This window comes from Nerophis ophidion, linkage group LG23 (assembly GCF_033978795.1).
Source record: "Nerophis ophidion isolate RoL-2023_Sa linkage group LG23, RoL_Noph_v1.0, whole genome shotgun sequence".
Taxonomy (NCBI): Eukaryota; Metazoa; Chordata; class Actinopteri; order Syngnathiformes; family Syngnathidae; genus Nerophis; species Nerophis ophidion.
The window spans coordinates 31,484,922-31,510,462 of NC_084633.1; the positions used below are offsets into that span (position 1 = coordinate 31,484,922).

The window sequence follows — 25,541 nt, forward strand, 5'->3', positions numbered from 1 at the left end:
GTAAACATGGATTATTAATCTACTTGTTCTTTTACTGTTAATATCTACTTATTTTCTCTTTGAACTTGTTCTATCTACACTTCTGTTCAAATGTAATAATCACTTATTCTTCTGTTGTTTAGACACTTTTGGAGGATACCACACATCTTGGGATCGATCCGATACCTAAAAGTTACAGGATTATTATACATTGGTCATATTCAAAGTCCTCATGTGACCAGGGACATATTTCCTGAGTTTATGAATATAATATGAATTTCACGGTAAAAATATTGATGTAATCATAGTAGTATCGATGAAATATGCTATTGTACTTGGTATCATTACAGTGGATGTCAAGTGTCGATCCACTTATGGCATTTGTTTACATTTTGAGCTATCGTATCCTCCTACGATGTGTAGTGAAACATGTTTAGCTATTCCTCGTCCTGCAGGGATGATACTTGTAAGAAACTCACTTTGTCGCCATGGAGACGAGGATTAGTGATTCAGAAGTAGCTAAAACACTGCCGATTGCAGATGGACGTTAGCTGCTAGCTAGCTAGCCATGTTTTAAAGTACCTCTTCCTGAGGGCGTTTTCAGTGTTATAATTTCACCTTTATCTTTAATTTTTAGACCAAAATGCTTCTGTTTCCCTTTTCTGTCTACACACTGTGTCTGCTTGTAAGTATTCCGTGATTGTGCGCTGCCAAACATGCTCGTCCGCTCGTAAAACCAGCAATGTCACGACGTGATGACAATGCACTGTCATGCTTGTAGAAAAATTAAAAATAAATGGCGAACCGGTACTTTTCAAACAGTACAGTACCGTTTTCGATTCAGTGGCACCACGATACTATACTAGTACCCGTATACTGTACAACCTTACACTGTAGTATTGACCATATAGTGCAGTGGTTCTCAACCTTTTTTCAGTGATGTACCCCCTGTGAACATTTTTTTAATTCAAGTACCCCCTAATCAGAGCAAAGCATTTTTGGTTGAAAAAAAGAGATAAAGAAGTAAAATACAGCACTATGTTATCAGTTTCTGTTTTTATTAAATTGTATAAGAGTGCAAATTATTGCTCATTTGTAGTGGTCTTTCTTGAACTATTTGGAAAAAAAGATATAAAAATAACTAAAAACTTGTTGAAAAATAAACAAGTGATTCAATTATAAATAAAGATTTCTACACATAGAAGTAATCATCAACTTAAAGTGCCCTCTTTGGGGATTGTAATAGAGATCCATCTGGATTCATGAACTTAATTCTAAACATTTCTTCACAGAAAAAGAAATCTTTAACATCAATATTTATGGAACATGTCCACAAAAAATCTAGCTCTCAACACTAAATATTTTGTTGAAGTATTATTCAATAAATATATTTATAAAGGAGTTTTGAATTGTTGCTGTTTTTAGAATATTTTAAAAAAATCTCACGTACCCCTTGGCATACCTTCAAGTACCCCCAGGGGTACGCGTACCCCCATTTGAGAACCACTGATATAGTGCATGGTTCCGCCCACTTTTGTTTACATTCAAGATCTGGAGTTGGGTATCAGGCCATCCCTAATGTTCCTTGCTGCTGTGTTGTATACAGACCAGGTGACAAATGCTAGCAAGAGAATTCAGATTTTAATTTGGTGTAATATCTTACAAATCGCCTGTGGAACAACAACACACATACACAGCCTATTTATTCTACTGCACACTGGTGCTGCATCTGTGTGTGTGTGTGTGTGTGTGTGTGTGTGTGTGTGTGTGTGTGTGTGTGTGTGTGTGTGTGTGTGTGTGTGTGTGTGTCAGAAAGCAAGGAGAGAGCACCCACAATGTTCTGAGACGGAGAAATCCCGAAGGGTAGAGTCCGGGGCATGAGGCAGCACTCGCAAGAACACGTGCGTGCTCAATGACACCGTGATAAACACGCACATGCGCACAAACAACACAACTATCCCCTGCTGTCGTCACATATTGAGACGCCTGAGCTGTCCCCTGATCTCGGTTACTCCATCTGCCCTCACCGCTTTCTCGTCTTTCTAATCCACACACCCACATGCGTGCATGCAAATATGTGCACAAATACCGTATCCTACCTATAGCAGTTCTCACACAGTCATTACTGCTGGCACAACAAAAAGTATGTATGCCGAAGCATACCATTGCAAACCTGTCTGATCACAGAGCAAAACTCTCGCACGCAAATAGCGCGCACACCCTCGATCCACTGAGACCTCCGCCAAAGTCCAATTACCTCCCGGTGGTAGAAGCTACTTTTGCAAAGTGCTTCATTAAACGCGCTACACAGCAGCGGTGTCCATGGTAATAGGTGGCTGCCCTCCTATATACATGCATTGCATTGGCAGCATGTATTTTCATAGAAATAACTAGCAATGCACGGTTGGAGATAAGCACGACGTAACCTGAGTCATCTTCATGCAGTTTACTGTACAGACTAACCCCATGCTCAAAGATAGGGAAAGATATGAGTGTTTTTCACCTTTGAACTGATACGGTACCACCTGGGAATCCATATCAGCACTCAACAGGTAGCTATTTCTGGTATGTTTATGTGTAAAAAACAAAACAAAAAGAGCCAACAATGATTACTTTGGGGATAAAATATGAACCGAAACCTTATATTTTTGAGCCCGAATACAAAGAGGATGAGCAATAGTCCTTTTTGTGCACTCAACAAGTACCAATTTCCGGTACGTTTATGTGTAAAATAATTTTTTTTTAAAAAGAACCAACAACGATTACTTTGGAAAAAATTATGAACCAGAACCCAATATTTTTCAGCCTGAATAAAAAGATGCAAAATAATCCTCTTTGTGTACACAACAGGTACCAATTTCCGGTATGTTTATGTGTAAAAAAAAAAAAAAAAAAAAGAGCCAACAATGACTACTTTGGGAAAAATTATGATCCAGAACCCAATAATTTTGAGACCGAACACAAAGAGCATAAGCAATAGTCCTCTTTGTGTACTCAACAGATAACAATTTCCGGTATTTTTATGTGTAAAAAAAATTAAAAAAAAAAGAGCTAACAACAATTACTTTGGGAAAAAAATATGAATCGGAACCTTATGTTTTTGAGCCCGAACACAAAGAGGATGAGCAATAGTCCTCTTTGTGTACACAATAGGTACCAATTTCCAGTATGTTTATGTGTAAAAAAAAAAAAAAAGAGCCAACAACAATTACTTTGGGAAAAAATTATGAACCAGGACCTTATATTTGTTAGGCCGAACACAAAGAGGATGAGGAATAATCCTCTTTGTGTACACAACAGGTACCAATTTCCGGTATGTTTATGTGTAAAAAAAAAAAAAAAAAGAAAGAAAAAAAAAAAGAACCAACAATGATTACTGTGAAAAATAAACATGAACCACAACCCAATATTTTTGAGCCTGAACACAAGGAGGATGAGCAATAGTCTTCTTTGTGTACTCAACATGTACGAATTTTGGATATGTTTATGTGTTGAAAAAACAAAAAAAAACAAAAGCCAACACCGATTACTTTGGGAAAAAATTATGAACCCGAACCTTATATTTTAGAGCCTGAACACAAAGAGGATGAGCAATAGTCCTCTTTGTGTACTCAACATGTATGAATTTCCGGTATGTTTATGTGAAAAAAATAAATAAATAAAAATAAAAAGAGCCAATCACGATAACTTTGAGAAAAAAATATGAACCACAACCCAATATTTTTGAGCCTGAACACAAAGAGGATGAGCAATAGTCTTCTTTGTGTACTCAACATGTACGAATTTTGGGTATGTTTATGTGTTAACAAAAAAAAAAAAAAAGCCAACAGCGATTACTTTGGGAAAAAATTATGAACCGGATCCTTATATTTTAGAGCCTGAACACCAAGAGGATGAGCAATAGTCCTCCTTGTGTACTCAACATGTATGTATTTCCGGTATGTTTATGTGTAAAAAAAAAAAAAAAAAAAAAAAAAAAAAGGGCCAACGACTACTTTGGGAAAAAAGTATGATCCAGAACCCAATATTTTTGAGCCTGAATACAAAGAGGATGAGCAATAAGTTTTAGGAGCAATACATTTTAGAAGCCGAGTGCTAAACGAATGTAGCTTCATCCTAACCACAAAAACAAACACTTACCATAAAACTTTTACTCTAGCTGGGATGCAGACCAAAAGGACACTCACATAATCCCGTTTGGATGTTGATTTATTTGCAACCCAGTTAAAAAAAATATATTTCTGGCCATCTGGCGGGATGTGAAAGTAGACTGGCCTGTCGGTCCATGGCCACATTTGTCTACTACCATGAGATGAGATGAGACATGCATGAATTAGAACATAGACTTTACTTTTAGCAAGTTTGAGAGGAAGCAGAAGCAGAAAGAGCCATCAATCTGTCAATCCTTTCCATGTCCGGGCCAGGTAAGCTTCTGGCATACTTGGTCAACAGCCATACAGGTCACACTGAGGGTGGCCGTATAAACAACTTTAACACTGTTACAAATATGCGCCACACTGTGAACCCACACCAAACAAGAATGACAAACATTTCGGGAGAAGATACGCACCGTAACCCAACATAAACACAACAGAACAAATACCCAGAACCCTTTGCAGCACAATATACACCAAAAAAATGCCATGTTGGCATTTTTTCCATAACCTGAGTTCATTTATTTTGGAAAACCTTGTTACGTTGTTTAATTGCATCCAGCGGGGCATCACAACAAAATTAGGCATTATAATGTGTTAATTCTGTATATATCGGTATCTGTTGATATCGGAATCGGTAATTAAAAGTTGGACAATATCGGAATATCGGCAAAAAAGCCATTATCGGACATCTCAACATTTAAATGGAGTATTGTTAGCTGTTTCTGGATGTTTTTCAGAGGGTATAACGGCCGCAATAGAGGACCCTCCACCTGTTGACTTAATTGTTAGCTATTTATTCACGATTTTCATTGTATACAAAAAACCGAGCATGTGTGTTCGTGTCTTACATAGGGATTGTGAATGTTAAACAGCACATTTATTTCAAATATTTGACCTAATAAGGTGGTCAGAGTGCAGAAGCGTTACTCCAGTGACGTACAATCTGAGGAAATTGCCGAAGATATTAAAAGCGGAATATTCAAAATGGCATTCCAAAAAAAAGAAAAGAAAGATACAACAAATGAACCCCACATGAACAAGCACATGGACACTTGGCAAAAGAGGCAAGGAAAAAGTCCAATGTAGGAAGAAACCTCAGACAGAACCTAGGCTTTGTGGGGTCTTGACCAGTTGGGTAGAGAGAGAGAAACACAATATAGGCGAATGCACATCAGAGGGCTTAGATCAGACCGGGGCAAATTAAGGCCCGGGGGCCACATGTGGCCCGTTAAGCTTTTCAATCTGGCCCGCCGGACATTCCCAATTTTTTTTTTTTGCACCTTTAAGATGGCAACTGTAGCTGCCATTATGATGTGCAGTGATGTTTTCTAATGACCGTAAGTCTTCAACTGTACAAAGTATTTCAATGGTTGGAATCTGCGCTTATGGATGATATGCCAAATACTATGGTCATCTAACTAGTTACTATGGTAATCTAATTAGTTACTACGGTCATCGAATTAGTTACTATGGTAATCTGCGTCACAGCAGCTCAGACGAGCCACCAAGCAGTGTGGGTGGGAAGTGTTTCCACAGACCCGGTAGGAGATTTTCACAACAAAGTTCTAAAGCTCAGTGATATACCAGATATATCAGATTGTTGGTGGGGTTTTTTTGTACCCTTCGCGTTCATATTTCACTGATTGTTGCATTTTTGTTGCGTTTCACTTGATTGTAAAATATGTTGATCGAAAGGGGGTGTGACGTTCATATTTTGTCAATATTCAGTGTTTTATCCTTCATAGAAAAATGTAAAATTCCATTAAGTTTTTTAAAGTGGTCTGTCGTAACATTTTTAGCATTCAATCGGACATTATTGTGAGGTTTTGTATTAGTGTTCCTAAAAACATTTTTTTTTCTCTAAATGTGGCCCTCGAGTCAAAATAATTTCCCAGGCCTGGCTTAGATATTGCTTGTGGTGTCCACCGGGGCCCGTACTCGTTCCAAAAGTATTCAATATACAAAGCAACATCATTTGTACAAGCACAAAAGACCTACAGTTAATACTATTTGCAGATGACCGCTCAGGAAAAAACACATCAGGTACACACAACATAAAGCGTCAGGCAATAGTTCAATATTGAATACTCATTCCTGACCCAATAGTCACTTTATACTTAGTGTTGCCATACCTGAGTTACTGTGTGCAGACATGGGACAACACCTGCCAAAGTACACTTGATTCACTCACAGAATTGCAAACAAGATCAGTCAGAATGATACGGAAGGCGGGATATAGAGAACATACAAATTCCATGTTTATCAATCCTCAATTATTAAAATAAAATGAAGGCGTACATTTTCGAACCACAAACATCTTGTACAAAGCAAATAATGGGCAGCTCAGAAATGTGCAACAGTACCACAGGAGAAGGAACAAACAGTTTTACGAAAAAAAAAACTGAACCATTTAAAAGCTTTTCGTGTATCTGTATGTGGGATTAAACTATGGAATGGATTAAGTAAAGGACTCAATGTACTAACATGAGCCAGTTGAAGAAACAAGACAAGCAGATGGTGTGTACAAAGTATACAAATTAACCGTTGAAGTAGTGTGTGATATTGCTATTAAATACTCACTGTGGGCCAGGTCTAGAATTAATTTGGCTCTGCTATCCTTCTCCTTCTGAACATTGCTATTATTTATTTCTCGCTACCCTCTGTCCCTCTATCCTCACACACTGTTTAACTAGCTTTTTACTTCATTTAGATTGTGTCCAATGCCATTTTTTGCGGGTCCATAAAAACTGCAGCCGCAGATTTAATCAGTGATTCCCAACCACTGTGCTGTGCCATATTAGTGCGCTTTAGTTGGCCAATAAATGATCCAATTTTATTTAATAAGTCTGAAAATGTGTGTTGGTGGTATGCCGGTGAGATATTTTCCATGTAAAATATGTGCCTTGACTCAAAAAAGATTGGGAAAACTATCTAGTCTTGATAACTAGCCAGTGGCGGGCCATACGTTTCCCACCTAGGCCGTCAGTGATGTCTGACTTCAATAATTACCTCTCAAATTACCATTATTTATGTAACCAAATAACCATTGCTGGAGAAAAACTATACAGAAACACATTTACTGGGCATTAGGGCTGGGCGATATATCGATATACACGATACATCGCGGGTTTGTCTGTGTGATATAGAAATTGACTACCGTATATCGTGATATTAGAGTATACGTTCTCACGCAGTTGCTTTTAGCTGCGGGAATTACATTACAGGCTTTCTCGCTCTTTCCTATCTCTCTTTCTCACGGACAAGCAAGCGCACCTTCTTACATACGTAACATACTGTCACGCGATACGTCACATATGTATACGCCCTCGCGGAACTGAGAGTTAGCGGCATGGGTAACGTTAACTGTAATGCTAGCAGAGCCCTACAAGTGATAATACGAGAGAAAGAAGGTGTGAATGAAGGAAGAAGTATATCCCAAGAAAAACAGCAGGGGGTCCATCGTCTGGGAGTGGTTTGGCTTCAAGTGGGAATATGTCGAACAGACAACCGTAATTTGTCAAGTGTGGGCCAAAAGCGTTGCTACCAAAAGTAATATTACTGCTAATATGTAGCATCATTTTAAACATCACCTGCTAGAGAATGAAGAGTGCTTACTCCACATGTCAACATCTCCATTCGGTACCACACGCCCATACCATCAAAATGCCGAGGCAAACATTTCCAGATCAACACCGTATGAAAAAAATAGTCAACAACAGAATTTAATAACGTCCGTAGTAGGGCTGGGCGATATATCGATATATACGATATATCGCAGGTTTGTCTCTGTGCGATATAGAAAATGACTATATCATAATATTCGATTATATGTTCTCACACCGTTGCTTTAAGCTGCGTGCATTACATTACTGGCGTGTCTCACTCCTTCTCGTCTGTCCTTCTCACAGAGACGTAAAACAAGCCCGCCTTTTTACATACGTCACATACTGTCGCGCATGTAGTGTCACACGATCTCGCCATGCTAACGTTAGCTGAGGCAGGTCTGGTGGCTTTTAGCTGCGTGCATCACACAACAGGCGTTTCTCGGTCCTCCTCGTCTGTCATTCTCACAGATACGGAAAACAAGCCCGCCTTCTTACATACATCACATACTCTCGCGAGTCTAGCGTCATAGCTCTCGCCGATCAGAGAGAGAGAAATGGTGCAAAACTTATCACAAATGGAGGAAGAACAATAAATGCCCAACATAAAGAGCAGGGGATCCATCATCTGGCGGTGGTTTGGCTTCAAGTGGGAAGATATTCAGCAGACAACAGCAATATGCTGTTCAATGTATATACTATGATGATTAACCTGTGTGATGACTGTATTATGCTGATAGTGTATATTTGTACCATGAATTGATTAACGTGATTAAACAAGTTGAAAAACTTATTCGGATGTTACTATTTAGTGGTAAATTGTACGGAATATTTACTGTACTGTGCAATCTACTAATAAAAGAATCAATCAATCAATGCGAAGTATGCAGCAGAAGTTTTACTACAAAAAGGTAGCAATACTATTAATTTGTTCTTTCATTTAGAAAGTCACTCGTGAGAGAATGAAGAGTATTTATTTAATACAGTTTTGGTCAATTGACTTAGTTGTGATTTCCCTCTCAGCATGAAAGTTTAAAAGCAGCATATATGATTGCAGTATGAAGAAGAATGTTTTAATGTAGTGCTGTGATTATATGCATCAAGTGTTCATTTAAGGCCAAGGCAAAATATCGTAATATATATCGTACATCGCAATACAACATAAAAATATCGCGATATTAATAAAAGCCAATACCGCCCAGCCCTAGTCCGTAGTAACCTACCACATAGCGATGGACGAATACTATTTGATTTTCTACTATGCAGCTAATTTTTATTCGACACTTAAAATGTCTCTGACAATCTTACACTTTCTGTTTTGAAATGACATGAACATTTGTGCCACTGCTTAATAACTGTTTAATAAATACAGTTTTGGTCAGTTGACTTAGTTGTGATTTCCCTCTCTGCATGAAAGTTTAAAATGAGCATATATTTATGCAGTATGAACAAGAATGTTTTAATGTAGACACATAGAATCATCATACTGCTTTGATTATACGTATCAAGTGTTCATTCAAGGCCAAGGCAAAATATAGAGGTATTAAAAAAGGCCATATCGCCCAGCCCTACTGGGCATTGAACCAACTCAAAAGTGTACAAAACAGGTTGTTTTCTGGCGCATTTAAAAATCAATAAACTTGCATCAGCAATTAAAACATATCTTATGTGGTAATGTCAAAATACAAATTTCAAAAGAACTTATTGAACGTGAAAAAATAAAGAAATAAAATATTTGAACTCACAATTTGTTGCACCCATTCGACGCCGCATAAGCCATTGGTACTCCTCATAGGCGGTTGATTCGAGTGGAAATGGTGAGCATTTCCCCATTTCATCGCCGGAACAGCTGTGCTAGCTTACGGGGTTGGCTGACATCGTCTCACAAGACGTAGTTTCTCTTTGAATATCCTTCTTGAAAATGGCCTCGCAAATATATATCTGCCACCTAATCGACGTTTTGTTGTCCTTCTTTGTGGGTCAACACTTCCGGCTAAATCGCAACTTTTAATTGGATACTTACTTTGGATAAGTGAGTATCCAATCACAATCTCGTTAATGTCAACAACTTGTGATCTGATAGGCTATCGCAACTGTCTATCAACTGTATGTTTTCTCAAATTCATCCGCTAACGGACTGATATGCATCTGTATCCAATCACAAGACGCATAAATGTCACGTTCAAGGCCTTACTGAGAACAACTCGTGATCTGAGTGGCTATCGCAATTACCTAGGGACGGCGTGGCGCAGTGGGAGAGTGGCCGTGCGCAACCCGAGCGTCCCTGGTTCAAATCCCACCTAGTACCAACCTCGTCACGTCCGTTGTGTCCTGAGCAAGACACTTCACCCTTGCTCCTGATGGGTGCTGGTTGGTGCCTTGCATGGCAGCTCCCTCCATCAGTGTGTGAATGTGTGTGTGAATGGGTAAATGTGGAAGTAGTGTCAAAGCGCTTTGAGTATCTTGAAGGTAGAAAAGCGCTATACAAGTACAACCCATTTATCATTTATTTATTTATTTACCTATCAACTGTATGTGCCCGTTCACTGTAAGTGAACGGGCGCCCGCATCGCTGATTCTCAAGGCCCCGGGCTGATTTCGTACAGCATGGCAACATAAGCTAGCTGAATTCTGATTGAATAAAAACTCTGATATTTGTACGTGCTATGGTAATGTAATCAAGCTCGCGTTGTTAGCAATAATGCTAACTCTAGGTTAGTGCATATGCCTCACAATACAAAAGGTCCTGAGTTCAATCCCGGGCTCGGGATCTTTCTGTGTAGAGTTTGCATGTCCTCCCCGCGACCCCGAAAGGGACAAGCGGTAGTAAATGGATGGATGGCAGTTTACATGTGTCTGTGTTAGTATTAAATTACAATGGCAATTTTTTATTTAATTTTTTTCACAGGGACGGCGTGGCGCGGTTGAGTGGCAGTGTCAGCAACCTGAGGGTTCCTGGTTTAATCCCCACCCTCTACCAACTTCGTCACGTCCGTGTCCTTGAGCAAGACATTTCACCCTTGCTCCTGATGGGTCGTGGTTAGGTCTTTGCATGGCAGCTCCCGCCATGAGTGTGTGAATGTGTGTGTGAATCGGTGAATGTGAAAATAGTGTCAAAGCGCTTTTAGGTACCTTGGAGGTAGAATAGAGCTGTACAAGTATGACCCATTATTGTTTCAGTGTCACAAATCCCGCGGTAATCTCACCAAAACGTCATCATGGAGCTATAGAGTCTGTTTCGCTGATTGGAGAGCTACCTAGTGTGTCCATTGCGATGACTTCTGTTTTGTTTGATCAGCCGTTTTACTGCCGTGTTACAGACACAGTTTTGAAGCAATTAATGTATGTAAATAAACATTTACATAATCTTTCTGTCTACATAACTAATTTTGCATTTATATATATGCGGCCTTTAGTCCGGTGCGAATAATATATATATTTTTCTTTCCTTATAATTTAATGAGAGTGGCTAATATACAGGTGCGCTCTAAAGACCGGAAAATACGGTATCTATAATTCATCAATGTGACCGAATCCCTTCTTTAACTCTAATATACTGGATAATAAAGTGGAATGCTTCTTGTTTTGTTTTTGTGCTCTCGACTGTTCTGGATGCCTTTGAACTCAGGCACTCAATTTGTGAAATGAGGCATTGAAGGCAGAGGAAGTGTGTGTGTGTGTGTGTGTGTGTGTGTGTGTGTGTGTGTGTGTGTGTGTGTGTGGGCGAACATGTGCAAGAGGACAGACAGCGAACGCTCAGCTGGCCTTTAACTTTACCTGTCCTAAATACACTCTCATTTTATCCATGCCACATATATATACAAACCCCGTTTCCATATGAGTTGGGAAATTGTGTTAGATGTAAATATAAACGGAATACAATGATTTGCAAATCATTTTCAACCCATATTCAGTTGAATATGCTACAAAGACAACATATTTAGTGCCCAAGGCATGAGTAACTTACACATTTGTGAAGGCACCATTAATGCTGAAAAGTACATACAGGTTTTGGAACAACATACTGTATGCTGCCATCTAAGCGCCGTGTTTTTCATGGACGCCCCTGCTTATTTCAGCAAGACAATGCCTACCGACATTCAGCATGTGTTGCAAAAGCGTGGTTTCGTAAAAAAAGAGTGCGGGTACTTTCCTGGCCCGCATGCAGTCCAGGACTGTCTCCCATCGAAAATGTGTGGCACATTATGAAGCGTAAAATACGACAGTGGAGACCCCGGACTGTTGAACGACTGAAGCTCTACATAAAACAAGAACGGGAAATAATTCCACTTTCAAAGCTTCAACAATTAGTTTCCTCAGTTCCCAAACGTTTATTGAGTGTTGTTAAAAGAAAATGTGATGTAACACAGTGGTGAACATGCCCTTTCCCAACTACTTTGGCACGTGTGACAGACATGAAATTATAAGTTAATTATTATTTCCCCAAAAAAGTTTATGAGTTTGAACATCAAATATCTTGTCTTTCTAGCCATCCATCCATCCATCCATCCTCTTCCGCTTATCCGAGGTCGGATCGCGGGGGCAGCAGCCTAAGCAGAGAAGCCCAGACTTCCCTCTCCCCAACAACTTCGTCTAGCTCTTCCCGGGGGATCCCGAGGCGTTCCCAAGCCAGCCGGGAGACATAGTCTTCCCAATGTGTCCTGGATCTTCCCCCGCAGCTTCCTACCGGTTGGACGTGCCCTAAACACCTCCCATCCTGACCAGATGCCCGAACCACCTCATCTGGCTCCTGTCGATGTGGAGGAGCAGCGGCTTTACTTTGAGTTCCTCCCGGATGACAGAGCTTTTCACCCTATCACTAAGGGAGAGCCCCGCCACACGGCGGAGGCAACTCATTTTAGCCGCTTGTACCCGTGATCTTATCCTTTCGGTCATGACCCAAAGCTCATGACCATAAGTGAGGATGGGAACGTAGATCGACCGGTAAATTGAGAGCTTTGCCTTCCGGCTCAGCTCCTTCTTCACCACAACGGATCGGTACAACATCCACATTACTGAAGACGCCGCAACGATTTGCCTGTCGATCTCACGATCCACTCTTCCCCCACTAGTGAACAAGACTCTTAGGTACTTGAACTCCTCCACTTGGGGTAGGGTCTCCTCCCCAACCCGGAGATGGCACTCTACCCTTTTCCGGGAGAGAACCATGGACTCGGACTTGGAGGTGCTGATTCACATTCCAGTCGCTTCACACTCGGCCGCGAACCGATCCAGTGAGAGCTGATGATCCAGGCCAGATGAAACCATCAGGACCACATCATCTGCAAAAAGCAGAGACCTAATCCTGCGGCCACCAAACCAGAACCCCTAAACGCCTTGACTGCGCCTAAAAAATGATGTCCATAAAAGTTATGAACAGAATTGGTGACAAAGGGCCGCCTTGGCGGAGTCCAACTCTCACTGGAAACGTGTCCGACTTACTGGCGGACCAAGCTCTGACACTGATAGTACAGGGAGCGAACCGCCACAATTAGGCAATCCGATACCCCATACTCTCTGAGCACTCCCCACAGGACTTCCTGAGGGACATGGTCGAATTCCTTCCCCAAGTCCACAAAGCACATGTAAACTGGTTGGGAAAACTCCCATGCACCCTCAAGAACCCTGCCGAGAGTATAGAGCTGGTCCACAGTTCCACGACCAGCACGAAAACCACACTTTTCCTCCTGAATCCGAGGTTCGACTATCCGGCGTAGCCTCCTCTCCAGTACACCTGAATAAACCTTACCGGGAAGGCTGAGGAGTGTGATCCCACGATAATTGGAACACACCCTCTGGCCCCCCTTCTTAAAGAGAGGGACCACCACCCTGGTTTGTCATTCCAGAGGTACCACCCCCAATGTCCATGCGATGCTGCAGAGTCTTGTCAACCAAGACAGCCCCACAGCATTCAGAGCCTTAAGGAACTCTGGGCAGATCTCATCCACCCCTGGGGCCTTGCCACCGAGGAGCATTTTAACTACCTCAGCAACCTTAGCCCCAGTAATAAGAGAGCCCACCACAGATTCCCCAGGCACTGTTTCCTCATAGGAAGACGTGTTGGTGGGATTGAGGAGGTCTTCGAAGTATTTCTTCCACCTATCCACAACATCCGCAGTTGAGGTCCGCAGAACACCATCCGCACCATACATGGTGTTGACAGTGCACTGCTTCCCCTTCCTGAGGCGGCGGATGGTGGTCCAGAATCGCTTCAAAGCCGTCCGGAAGTCGTTTTCCATAGCTTCCCTGAACTCCTCCCATATCTGAGTTTTTGCCTCCGCGACCGCTGAAGCTGCACACCGCTTGGCCTGTCGGTACCTGTCCACTGCCTCCGGAGTCCTATGAGCCAAAAGAACCCGATAGGACTCCTTCAGCTTGACGGCATCCCTCACCGCTGGTGTCCACCAACGGGTTCTAGGATTACCGCCTCGACAGGCACCAACTACCTTGCGCCCGCAGCTCCAATCAGCCTCTTCGACAATAGAGGTGCGGAACATGGTCCACTCGGACTCAATGTCTCGCACCTCCCTCGTGACATGTTCAAAGGGAATTGAAACTCTCTCTGACAGGAGACTCTGCCAGACATTCCCAGCAGACCCTCACAATGCATTTGGGCCTGCCAGGTCTGTCCGGCATCCTCCCCCACCATCGCAGCCAACTCACCACCATGCGGTGATCGGTAGAAAGCTCCGCCCCTCTCTTCACCCGAGTGTCCAAAACATGAGGCCGCAAATTTCGATGACACAACTACAGAGTGGATCATGGAACAACTGTCTAAGGTGTCCTGGTGCCAAGTGCACATATGGACACCCTTATGTTTGAACATGGTGATTGATATGGACAATCTGACGAGCACAAAAGTCCAATAGCAAAAGACCACTCGGGTTCAGATCCGGGCGGCCATTCTTCCCAATCACGCCTCTCCAGGTTTCACTGTCGTTGCCAACATGAGCGTTGAAGTCCCCCAGTAGGACAAAGAAATCACCCAAGGGAGTGCTCTCCAGTACTCCCTCGAGTTTACCCAAAAAGGGTGGGTACTCTGAACTGCTGTTTGGTGCGTAAGCACAAACAACAGTCAGGACCCGTCTCCCCACCCGAAGGCGGAGGGAGGCTACCCTTTCGTCCACTTGATTGAACTCCAATGTGCAGGCTTTGAGGCGGGGGGTGGCAACAAGAATTGCCACCCCAGCCCGTCGCCTCTCACTGCCGGCCATGCCAGAGTGCAAGAGGGTCCATCCCCTTTCAAGAGAAGTGGTTCCAGAGCCCTTGCTGTGCATCGAAGTGAGTCCGACTACATCCAGACGGAATTTCTCTACTTCGCGCACTAGCTCAGGCTCCTTCCCCCCCAGTGAGGTGACGGTCCACGTCCCAAGAGCTAGCTTATGTAGCCGAGAATCGGACCGCCAAGTGCCCTGCCTTCGGCTGCCGCCCAACTCACATCGCACCCGACCTCTGTGGCCCCTGCTATTGGTGGTGAGCCCATTGGAGGGGGGATCCACGTCGCCTCTTCGGGCTGTGCCCGACCGGGCCCTATGGGAACAGGCCCGGCCACCAGGCGCTCGCCATCATGCCCCATCTCCGGGCCTGGCTCCAAAGGGGGGGCCCCGGTGACCCGCATCCGGGCGAGGGAAATCTGGGTCCTTTATTTTTACTTTTCATAGAGGTCTTCGAGCTGCTCTTTGTCTGATCCCTCACCTAGGACCAGTTTGCCTTGAGAGACCCTACCAGGGAGCTTAAATCCCCCGGAAAACATAGCTTCTAGGATCATTGGGACACGCAGAACTCCTCTACCACGATAAGATGGCAGCTCAGAGAGGAGGTTGTCTTTGTAGTGCATTCATTTGAATATGGGTTGAAAAGGATTTGCAAATCATTGTATTCCGTTTATATTTACATCCAACACAATTTCCCAACTCATATGAAAACGGGGTTTGTATTAACATGAAAGTAAAGTTCATCATTGGTCGCCTGTGGTGATGACATCCCAGGTCATGTGCCCATTGGACACTTTGGCAAGGTCGTTGGTGGCAGTCGTGTAGAAGAGTTGGTTTTACGTTGCAAAGACGCACTCACCCTTTCTCATCTTTCTCTGACGAGTTGCTATTCTTCTTCTTGGACGCTGGCTCCATTCAGCCTCAGTCCCATCCAGCAGCCAATCACAGGACAATGAGGCCGACCTTGCCAGCCCGTTCAGGATTGGCCCGCGGATCCCTCAATAGGCAGCCACCGGGGAATGGTTGAAGCCGTGGGCTTGTAGGAGCATGGTGGGCCCAACAGCAGCTGAAGCCAAAGCAGGATGGGAAAAGGAGAGATGCGAGGATTTTAAATGGGAGATATCCTACAAGGTTGCATTAATGTGGTCAGTGCAGTGTGTTCATTTGACCACGTCTGGGAAGAAATGATTTGTTAGAGTGCCGCAGAGGTTCTGTCTGCACTACAGACAACCATTAACTGGCGAACACGGTATAATACGTGGCGAAGCATAATGATGCTTTCAACTCGACGGGCAGATTTGAAACTCCTCATCAGTCTTAAAATGACCCCCGCCCCGCCAACACACACATACTTGGTCCAAGTCTCCCCAATTCAGTCCCAGTCATTTTGCGCTACACAATGTTTTTGGTCTACTAATAGTTTTTAAGTGATTAACACCTCTGGTTTGTTATTAACGTGTAATTAACACGCTATTAATCATAACAAGACCTGCCCACCCCCTTTTGTCTATTTTTTATAGTTGTTAAGTTAACGTTTTATGTTAATAACATTTAATAAACGCGTTATTAATCATAACCAGATCCCAACTATGTCAAAATGTTTCCAAACTTGTTTCATTTGTTGGTGCTGCAAACAGTTTAGGTGTAACTATTATAGTTTTTAAGTTATTAACATTTTATGGTTTTATGTTATTAATACGTAATTAACATGTAATGTCAAAATATCCCCAAACTTGTTCTATTGTCTGTGCTGCAAACACTTTTGGTCTAACTATTACAGTTTTTACCAATCAATCAATATTTATGTATTAAGCTCTAAATCACAAGTTTCAAAGTTTTTAAGTTAACATGTTAAGGTTGTATGCTATTAACATGTAAAAACCATGCTGTTAATCATAACTAGATCCCCAGACTATTCCCAAACTTGTTCCATTTGTTGGTGTGGCAAACACTTTTGGTGTAATTACTATAGTTCAAGTTATTAACATTTTATGATTTTATGTTTTTAACATGCAATTAACATGTTATTAATCATAACTAGAGCACCAAACTATGTCAAAATCCACCCTAACTTGTTATATTTGTTTGTGCTGCAACCACTTTTGGTCTATCTATGATATAGTTTTTAAGTTAACATTTTCTGGTTTTATGTAATTAACATAAACATCATAACTAGAGCCCCAAACTATGTCAAAGTCTACCCTAACTTGTTGTAATTGTTTGTGCTGCAACCACTTTTGGTCTAACTATTATATAGTTTTTAAGTTGACATTTTAAGGTTTTACGTTATTAACATGTAATGAACATGTTATTAATCAAAACTAGATCCACTACGTTAAAATCTTTCCAAACGTGTTCCATTTGTTTGTGCTGCAAACGCCTTTGGTCTAAGTATTACAGTTTAAGTTAGTAGCATTTTATGGTTTTATGTGATGAATGTGTAACAAATGTTTTATTAATCATAACTTAATCCCCAATTACGTCCAAATCTTCCCAAACTAATTCCATTTGTTCGTGCTACAACCACTTTTGGTCTAACTGTTATAGTTTTTAGGTTATTAACATTTTAGGTTATTTTTAGGTTATTAACATGTTAATAATCATAACTAAAGCCCCAACTATGTCACAATCTTCACAAACATGCTCCAATTGTTGGTGCTGCAAACACTTTTGGTCTAACGATTAAAGTTTTTAAGTTATTAACATTTTATGGTTTTATTTACATGTAATTAACATGTTATTAATCAAAACTAGATCCAACTATGTCAGAATCTTTCCAAACTTGTTCCATATGTTGGCACTGCAAACACTTTTGGTCTAACTATTACAGTTTAAGTTAACATTTCATGGTTTTATGTTATTAATCATAACTAGATCCCAACTATGTCAAACACTTTCCAGTCTTGTTCCATTTGTTTGTACTGCGAACACTTTTGGTCTAACTATTATAGTTTGGAAGTTATTAAAATTGTATGGTGTTACGTTATCAACATGTAACGAACGCGCTATTAATCATAACTAGATCCCCAACCATCAAAAACTCCCCAAACTTGTTCTATTTGTTGGTGCTGCAAAGACTTTTGGTCTAACTGTTATAATTTGTAAGTTTTTAACATTTTATGGTTATCGACATGTAACAAACGCGCTATTAATCATAACTAGATCCCCAACTATGTCAAAATCTCCCCAAATGTTTTCTATGTATTTTTTCAGCAAACACTTTGTCTAACTATTACAGTTCTTAAGTTACGAACGTGTTGTGGTTTAATGTTATTAATGTGTAATTAAAATGTTATTAATCATAACTAGATCCCCAACTATGTCAACATCTTCCCAAACTTGTTCCATCTGTTGGTGTTGAAAACACTTTTGGTCTAACTACTACAGCCGAAGTTATTAATGTTTTATGCTTTTATGTTAACATGTTATTAATCATACCTAGGAACGGGACATATTCTACACACATGTTGAGTTGTTAGGGTTAAGCATTATTAATACATTGATTTGGTGTTGTCATACAAACAATATTGTGTCAAAAACAGGCAGTTTCTGTCATTAGCAAATGTGCTTCCCACAAGTCAGATTCTTCAATCAAACGACAGTCTTTCGTGTCGTCGCAACACGAAAATAACACTGTTTTTTTGGGGGGGGGGGGTCACACACGCCAAAGACGGACTTACAAGGCTGCACAATTGGTACTGAAATGTCCACCTGGGACTTGCATTGACATTTCGCATCAAGCTCTTTTATTGAGATTCTAATGTCAACAACTCCCGGAAAGGTTTTCTTGCTTGCTCTAAAGCAGTGGTCCTCCAACAATATTCACCTCAGAGAACACTTGGCTCTCCAAGTACGACCATAATGACCAACATTACAACACAGTAGCATAGTTCGCCTAAGTATTCATTGAAAACAAGGCAGAGGTTCTATTACTATATTTTTCAGATTATAAGTCGCAGTTTTTTTCATAGTTTGGCTGGGGGTGCGACATATACTCCGGAGCGAATTATGTGTGAAATTATTAACACATAACCGTAAAATATCAAATAATATTATTTATCTTATTTGCGGAAGAGACGAAGAAAGTGTCAGCAAGCGTCACACACACTTCAGCAATCGTCACATACACGTCAACCAATTAGAATTCGGCGGGGGAAGAGTCATGGCAGAAGTGCATTGTGGGTCATGGAATGCTAGCTGCTGTATGCTACTGTCGTAGCTATTAAAATGGATCATTTCATCGTTGGCGGTAATTTATAAAAACTGAGAAGGGCTGATCAAAAATTGGACCGAAAAGGAAATCATGTACTGCAGATTACAAACTGGATGTAGTGAAATATGCAGCAGAAAACGACAAGAGGAACCGGCGCATACCTTTGGAGTTGGCAGAGTTGTTCAGAAGATTTAATCCGATTTAGCGATTAGGAGTGACAGATTGTTTGGTAAACGTATAGCATGTTCTATATGTTCTAGTTATTTGAATGACTCTTACCATAATATGTTACGTTAACATACCAGCCACGTTCTCCGAAGGTTATTTATGCGTCATATAATGTACACTTATTCAGCCTGTTGTTCACTATTCTTTATTTATTTTAAATTGCCTTTCAAATGTGTATTGTTGGTGTTTGATTTTATCAAATAAATTTCCCCCAAAAATGTGACTTATACTTCAGTGACGTATATGTTTTTTTTCCTTCTTTATTATGCATTTATAATTTTATAATCCGATTTATAATCCGAAAAATACGGTGCTCAAGTATATTTAAAAATGTTAGCCACTGTAACATTACACATAGTTCGAACAGTAACACTGTGTTTGAATGTAGGAACATAAAACACTGTACTTGAATAATGAATCACATATTTGGCATACCACGAGATAGAGTTCGTACCACAGTTTGAAAATCACTGCTCTGAACGAAGGCAGACGTCTCCTTTCCCCTGTGTTGGCTTATTTTTCTCAACTGTTCTTGGAGAGCCTGTCCCCTTGCTATTATCCAAATCAAAAACATGAAAATAATAAACTAGAGTCTCCACACAGTTAACAAGATTTTCTTTATGAGAAGCTTGCTTATCCTGATGGAACATTTGCTTCTGGATAGACGATGGACACGTGGGAGAAGTGGATGGTCGTATGCCTGGGGATTCTTTTCTTTTCTTTGAGGATATTGAATTTATCTACCTATTCAAAACTAAGATAACCTGTCATCTGCTGATTGGATTGAGCGTTGCCTTAGTGTATCGACAATTTCGGAAGACATGCGCAGCCGTTCAAGCACCTAGATCCTGCCGGTCATGATTGGGCAGGGCTGTAGGCACTCAAGACTGTGGTGATTTCTGAACTAAATCGCAAACTGGATAACATCTCAAAGAAGCTTTCTGCTCTGCAAGGCGAAATTATGATCAATTTGAGGGGCCAGGAATGAACAATTACAGTAGACAGGCATTGGAAATATGAACACACCCTAACCCAAACATCCTAATCTAATGTTTGGCACCCAATTCGGGTAAGGTAATGCTGGAAATATTCCTCCATGAGTTTTTTGCATTTTTCCCCCTTCCTTGACGGACACCTGTTGATTGTGATTTTTGTTTGCGCTAATATCCCGCTCGTCTTCATAGCAACCTGAAGTGTTATCACGATGATATTCGGCGGAATGAGGCGCCAAGACAGTGACGCCAGACGAAGCGGCGTCTCAGGCTCATGGACACAGGCGCATCCACGTACACTACACAAACACGCACACACCCACATGCCTTTACCTCCCAGTGCGGCACGCAGGTACGAAGCGGCCTGCCCTGTAACAACCCGCACCCATTGCAAGTCTTGAGTTGTATTTCCTAATGCAGTGTTTTTCAACCTTTTTTGAACCAAGGCACATTTTTTTTCATTGGAAAAATCCCCAGGCACACCACTAGCAGAAAACATAAAAAAATTAAACTCGGCAGCCGATATTGACAGTAAAAAGTAACTCTCGCACTTGTTGGATATAAATTCAAACCATAACCAAGCAAGCATCACTATAGCTCTTGTCTCAAAGTATGTGTACTGTCACAACCTGTCACATCACGCCCTGACTTATTTAGATTTTTTTTGCTGTTTTCCTGTGTGTAGCGTCTCCTATTTTGGTGTTGATTGTCATGTCATGTACGGATGTACTTTGTGGACGCCGTCTGCTGCTCCACACGCTTTAAGTCTTTGCTGTCGTCCAGCATTCTGTTTTTGTTTACTTTGCAGCCAGTTCAGTTTTAGTTTCGTTCTGCATAGCCTTCCCTAAGCTTCAATGCCTTTTCTTAGCGCCACTCGCCTTTTGTTTATTTTTGGGTTTAAGCATTAGATAGCTTTTTACCTTCACCCTGCCTCCTGCTGTCATCTGCATATTGTGATCACGACAAACCATGTTCCCGACATCCACAAAGCAATTAGCTACCTGCTGCCACCTAACGGTATGGAAGAGTATTAAAGTTGCAGTTAAAGTACCAATGATAGTCACACACAAACACATGAGGTGTGGCAAAATTATTCTCTGCATTTGACCCATCACCTTTGATCACCCCCTGGGAGGTGAGGGGAGCAGTGAGCAGCAGCGGTGGCCACGCCCGGGATTATTTTTTTGGTGATTTAACCCCCAATTCCAACCCTTGATTTTGAGCGCCAAGCAGGGAGGTAATGGGTCCCATTTTTTTAGTCTTTGGTATGACTCGGCCGGGGTTTGAACTCCCAACCTACCGATCTCAGGGCAGACACTCTAACCACTAGGCCACTGAGTAGGTCATTATTATTATTATTATTATTATTATTATTATTAATTATTACACGGTTACTCTGCCGAGCTCTAGGCAGCACGCACACGGCACAATATTTGCGGATTATACTTACTGGTTTGCAAAAAATATTTTTACCCAAATTAGGTGAAATTACATCATCTCCCATGGCCCACCACACAATATCTCACGGCACACTAGTATGCCGCGGCACAGTGGTTAAAAAACACTGTCCTAACGTGTGCTCATAAGTCCTTATGTTTGTCGAATTTTTTCCTAGTCCCACACTGTGCCTCAAGTTTGGGAGTGGCTTTTTTTTTTTATCGCCCTCCTCCAGTTTTTCTTTTTCCCGTCTTTTACAGGGCAGACACCCACCAGCTTCCTGTCCTGTACCCCCTGTCATATTGTATTTCTGTCTCTTAGAGAGGCTGACTGTAAACAAATCTCGTACTTTTTAAGTGCAAAGAAAAATAAAGCATCTTATATATCTTCCTGATGGGGGCACCAGGGCATCCACAATACAGGTGCCATTATTATGTAGGGTGTGACCTGAGGGGACCTGGTTACAGAACTGCGGTACTGTTTACGTCTGGCATTATCATGTTTCCCATGAGATGCTGACACTGTCAATTGAAAGTCAGATACGTTGTCTATGTAAAGAAGAAAACACTGATATGAAATGTTTGACTAACTAATCGGATTATAGTGAGACAAAAAAAAAATGTAATTCAGACGTATGCTATATTTGTTTCAGACATTCTTAGCAAGTGACGGTAGGGAAATCACAGGGTTGTATTTCACTTCTCACACACACGGACAATGAAACGGGTGGCAGCTACACTGGCCATGCTCATGTAAGTGCAATGAAAAAAAAGAATAACTCTAACATTTATTCCACAAAAAATAGGTTATTCGGATTAAACATTTTTTGTGGGGGCCCAGAATTTGGTGCTGAGCCCCTGTGTACCAGGAGTAAATACATGTACAATGCAAGAAAAACTGCTTTCCAGTGGAATAGGTTGCCTTAAAGGAGTCAAATGACTCAAATTCTGCTTTTCAAAATAATGTATATACAGTATATCTATATATATATATCATATATATATTTATATACAGTGGGGCATAAGCCATCGATTGAGCAAGTTCTCCCACTTAAAAAGATGACAGAGGTCTGTAATTTTCATCATAGGTACACTTCAACTGTGAGAGACAGAATGTGAAAAAAAAATCCGGGAATTCACATTGTAGGAATTTTAAAGAATTTATTTGTAAATTATGGTGGAAAATAAGTATTTGGTCAACCATTCAAAGCTCTCACTGATGGAAGGAGGTTTTAGCTCAAAATCTCACGATACATGGCCCATTCATTCTTTCCTTAACACAGATCATTCGTCCTGTCCCCTTAGCAGAAAAACATCCCCAAAGCATGATGTTTCCACCCCCCATGCTTCACAGTAGGTGTGGTGTTCTTGGGATGCAACTCAGTATTCTTCTTCCTCCAAACACGACGAGTTGAGTTTATACCAAAAAGTTCTATTTTGGTTTCATCTGACCACATGACATTCTCCCAATCCACTGCTGTATCATCCATGTATCCATTTTTGTGCAATTTTTAAAATTCCTACAATGTGAATTCCTGGGTTTTTTTTTTCACATTCTGTCTCTCACAGTTGAAGTGTACTTATGATGAAAATTACAGACCTCTGTCATCATTTTAAGTGGGAGAACTTGCACAATCGGTGGCTGACTAAATACTTTTTTGCCCTACTGTATATATTATATAAAGTATATTGACGCCTGTTCAATAAATGACGCGAGAAAGTACCATTAAGCAAGCAACATCCAAACTTTGATGTTTCATTGAGAATAAAGAACGTTACCACAGCACTCAAAAATCTGTCAAAAGGTTTTAGTTCGACTTTGGTAAGCTACAAAGCCGCACCGCTTGATGGATTGTCGGAGCATTATTGCTACTGTAGTCAGACGTGCTGTGCTTTAACATACAGTATTATTATGGTGTGTGTATAAGGACCCCAAAATGGCATCTATTAGGGGACATTTTATCTGGCGTTTTGTTTCACAATATTATGCAAAACCAACTTTTCTTACCTAGTGATACCTGCTGATGTGTGTTTGGATGGGCCATTATTGTGGGCAGGCTTAATTACGCGCCTCTACTTCAACTGCGTCTTCTCCCCGCCATCTTTGTTGTAGTTTTTGGCGCATCCATAGCGAGTCTACTGACAGATATAAGTTAGAATTGTACACTACTTCGTATTAGAAATGGCAACCGTGGAGGATGAATGGCATGTATAGCGAAAAAGTGTATTAACTATGGCGCGATTAGATTGGAAGACACTCTTGGTACACATATACCATATATGGATAAACCGCCGACGGTTTTCCCAATTTGTACCGTCACCATTTCTGCACATTTCAAACAGCTGGTTCGCAGAAGTAGGATATAATGCGGGAGTGTCTTATAAATATCTCTGCAAAATACCCTCACGGTTTAATTTAAATTTTTTGGGACTTATGCAAATCCTAAATACCCATCAGCAGGTACCATTAGGTTAGAAAAATTGGTTTTGCATAAAAAGGTAATTTTGAAAATACCCTAGACTCTAAAAGATTTAACAGGAATGTTAATAAATAAAAGATGCAAAGCAAACAAGTCGCTTTTTTGATCAAATGCGTATAAATCTAGTGTGCAGTTTTGAAAAGTAATGCACAGACACTGGCATTAGCACAACATGAGGTGTCCGTGCAGGCGCCTAAAATAGGCATTCCAGGGTTGCCATGGCAATGACAGAGACACGCTTCTCAAGAAAAAGGCATTAGAATGGCTGAAGATTCCCATCCTGTAATTCCTGTATGTTTACTATTTATTTCTGAGAGAACGTTGTGCCTGGGATACAACAATGTAAAAAGATACGATTTGCTGTAAAAGCTGCACTAAAATGATCTTAAGGTGTGAACCTGCAGCGAGCGCCACTTGTTTCACACATTATGTCTTTGCAGCTCCTATCTCCTCTTTGCCGCTTTTCTGCTGTTTTAATGGCGCTTTTCCCTCTACTAATTTCCGACAACAGGCAATAATCGTGTCGTAAAAGGCGGACGAATGTGCCATCTTAGAATCCCAAGAGACAAATCACTGTTGGGGGAGATAGTAAAGCAGGAAAACAGTTACAACACATTCTGGAAGTCACTGAAAGTTGATTTAGGAGAACCTAAATCAAAGTATAAAAGCTATGTCGGTATTGAGAGTGCATCACAGTGCTGTAGATATTGGGACATATTGGGACCAGTGGATCTCAAATGGGGGTACACCTGGAGGTACTTGAAGGTATGCCAAGGGATATGTGAGATTTTTTTTAAAATATTCTAAAAATAGCAACAATTCAAAAATCCTTTATAAATATATTTATTGAATAATACTTCAACAAAATACGAATGTAAGTTCAAAAACGGTGAAAAGAAATGCAACAATGCAATATTCAATGTTGACAGCTAGATTTTTTGTGGTCATGTTCCATAAATATTGATGTTAAAGATTTATTTTTTTGTGAGGAAATGTTTAGAATTAAAGGCCTACCGAAATGAAATTTTCTTATTCAAACAGGGATAGCAGGTCCATTCTATGTGTCATATTTGATCATTTCGCGATATCGCCATATTTTTGCTGAAAGGATTTAGTAGAGAACATTCAAGATAAAGTTCGCAACTGGAGAAAAGCCCTGCTTCTACCGGAAGTCGCAGACGATGACGTCACATGTTGAGGGCTCCTCACATATTCACATTATTTTTAATGGGAGCCTCCA

At 41.0% G+C, this 25,541-nt stretch overlaps 1 protein-coding gene across 3 annotated transcripts in view; it reads right to left on the reverse strand.

The window, feature by feature from the left end:
* The window catches only part of LOC133541069 (thyroid hormone receptor alpha), a 303,323-nt gene that overhangs the window by 102,721 nt on the left and 175,061 nt on the right, over positions 1 to 25,541 (reverse strand). For all 3 annotated transcript variants that reach the window (XM_061884148.1, XM_061884146.1, XM_061884147.1), the window contains one exon: positions 15,812 to 16,018. In XM_061884148.1, the coding sequence (XP_061740132.1) occupies positions 15,812 to 15,867 (56 nt within the window). In that variant the 5' untranslated portion in view covers positions 15,868 to 16,018. The remainder of the gene's footprint in view (positions 1 to 15,811; positions 16,019 to 25,541) is intronic.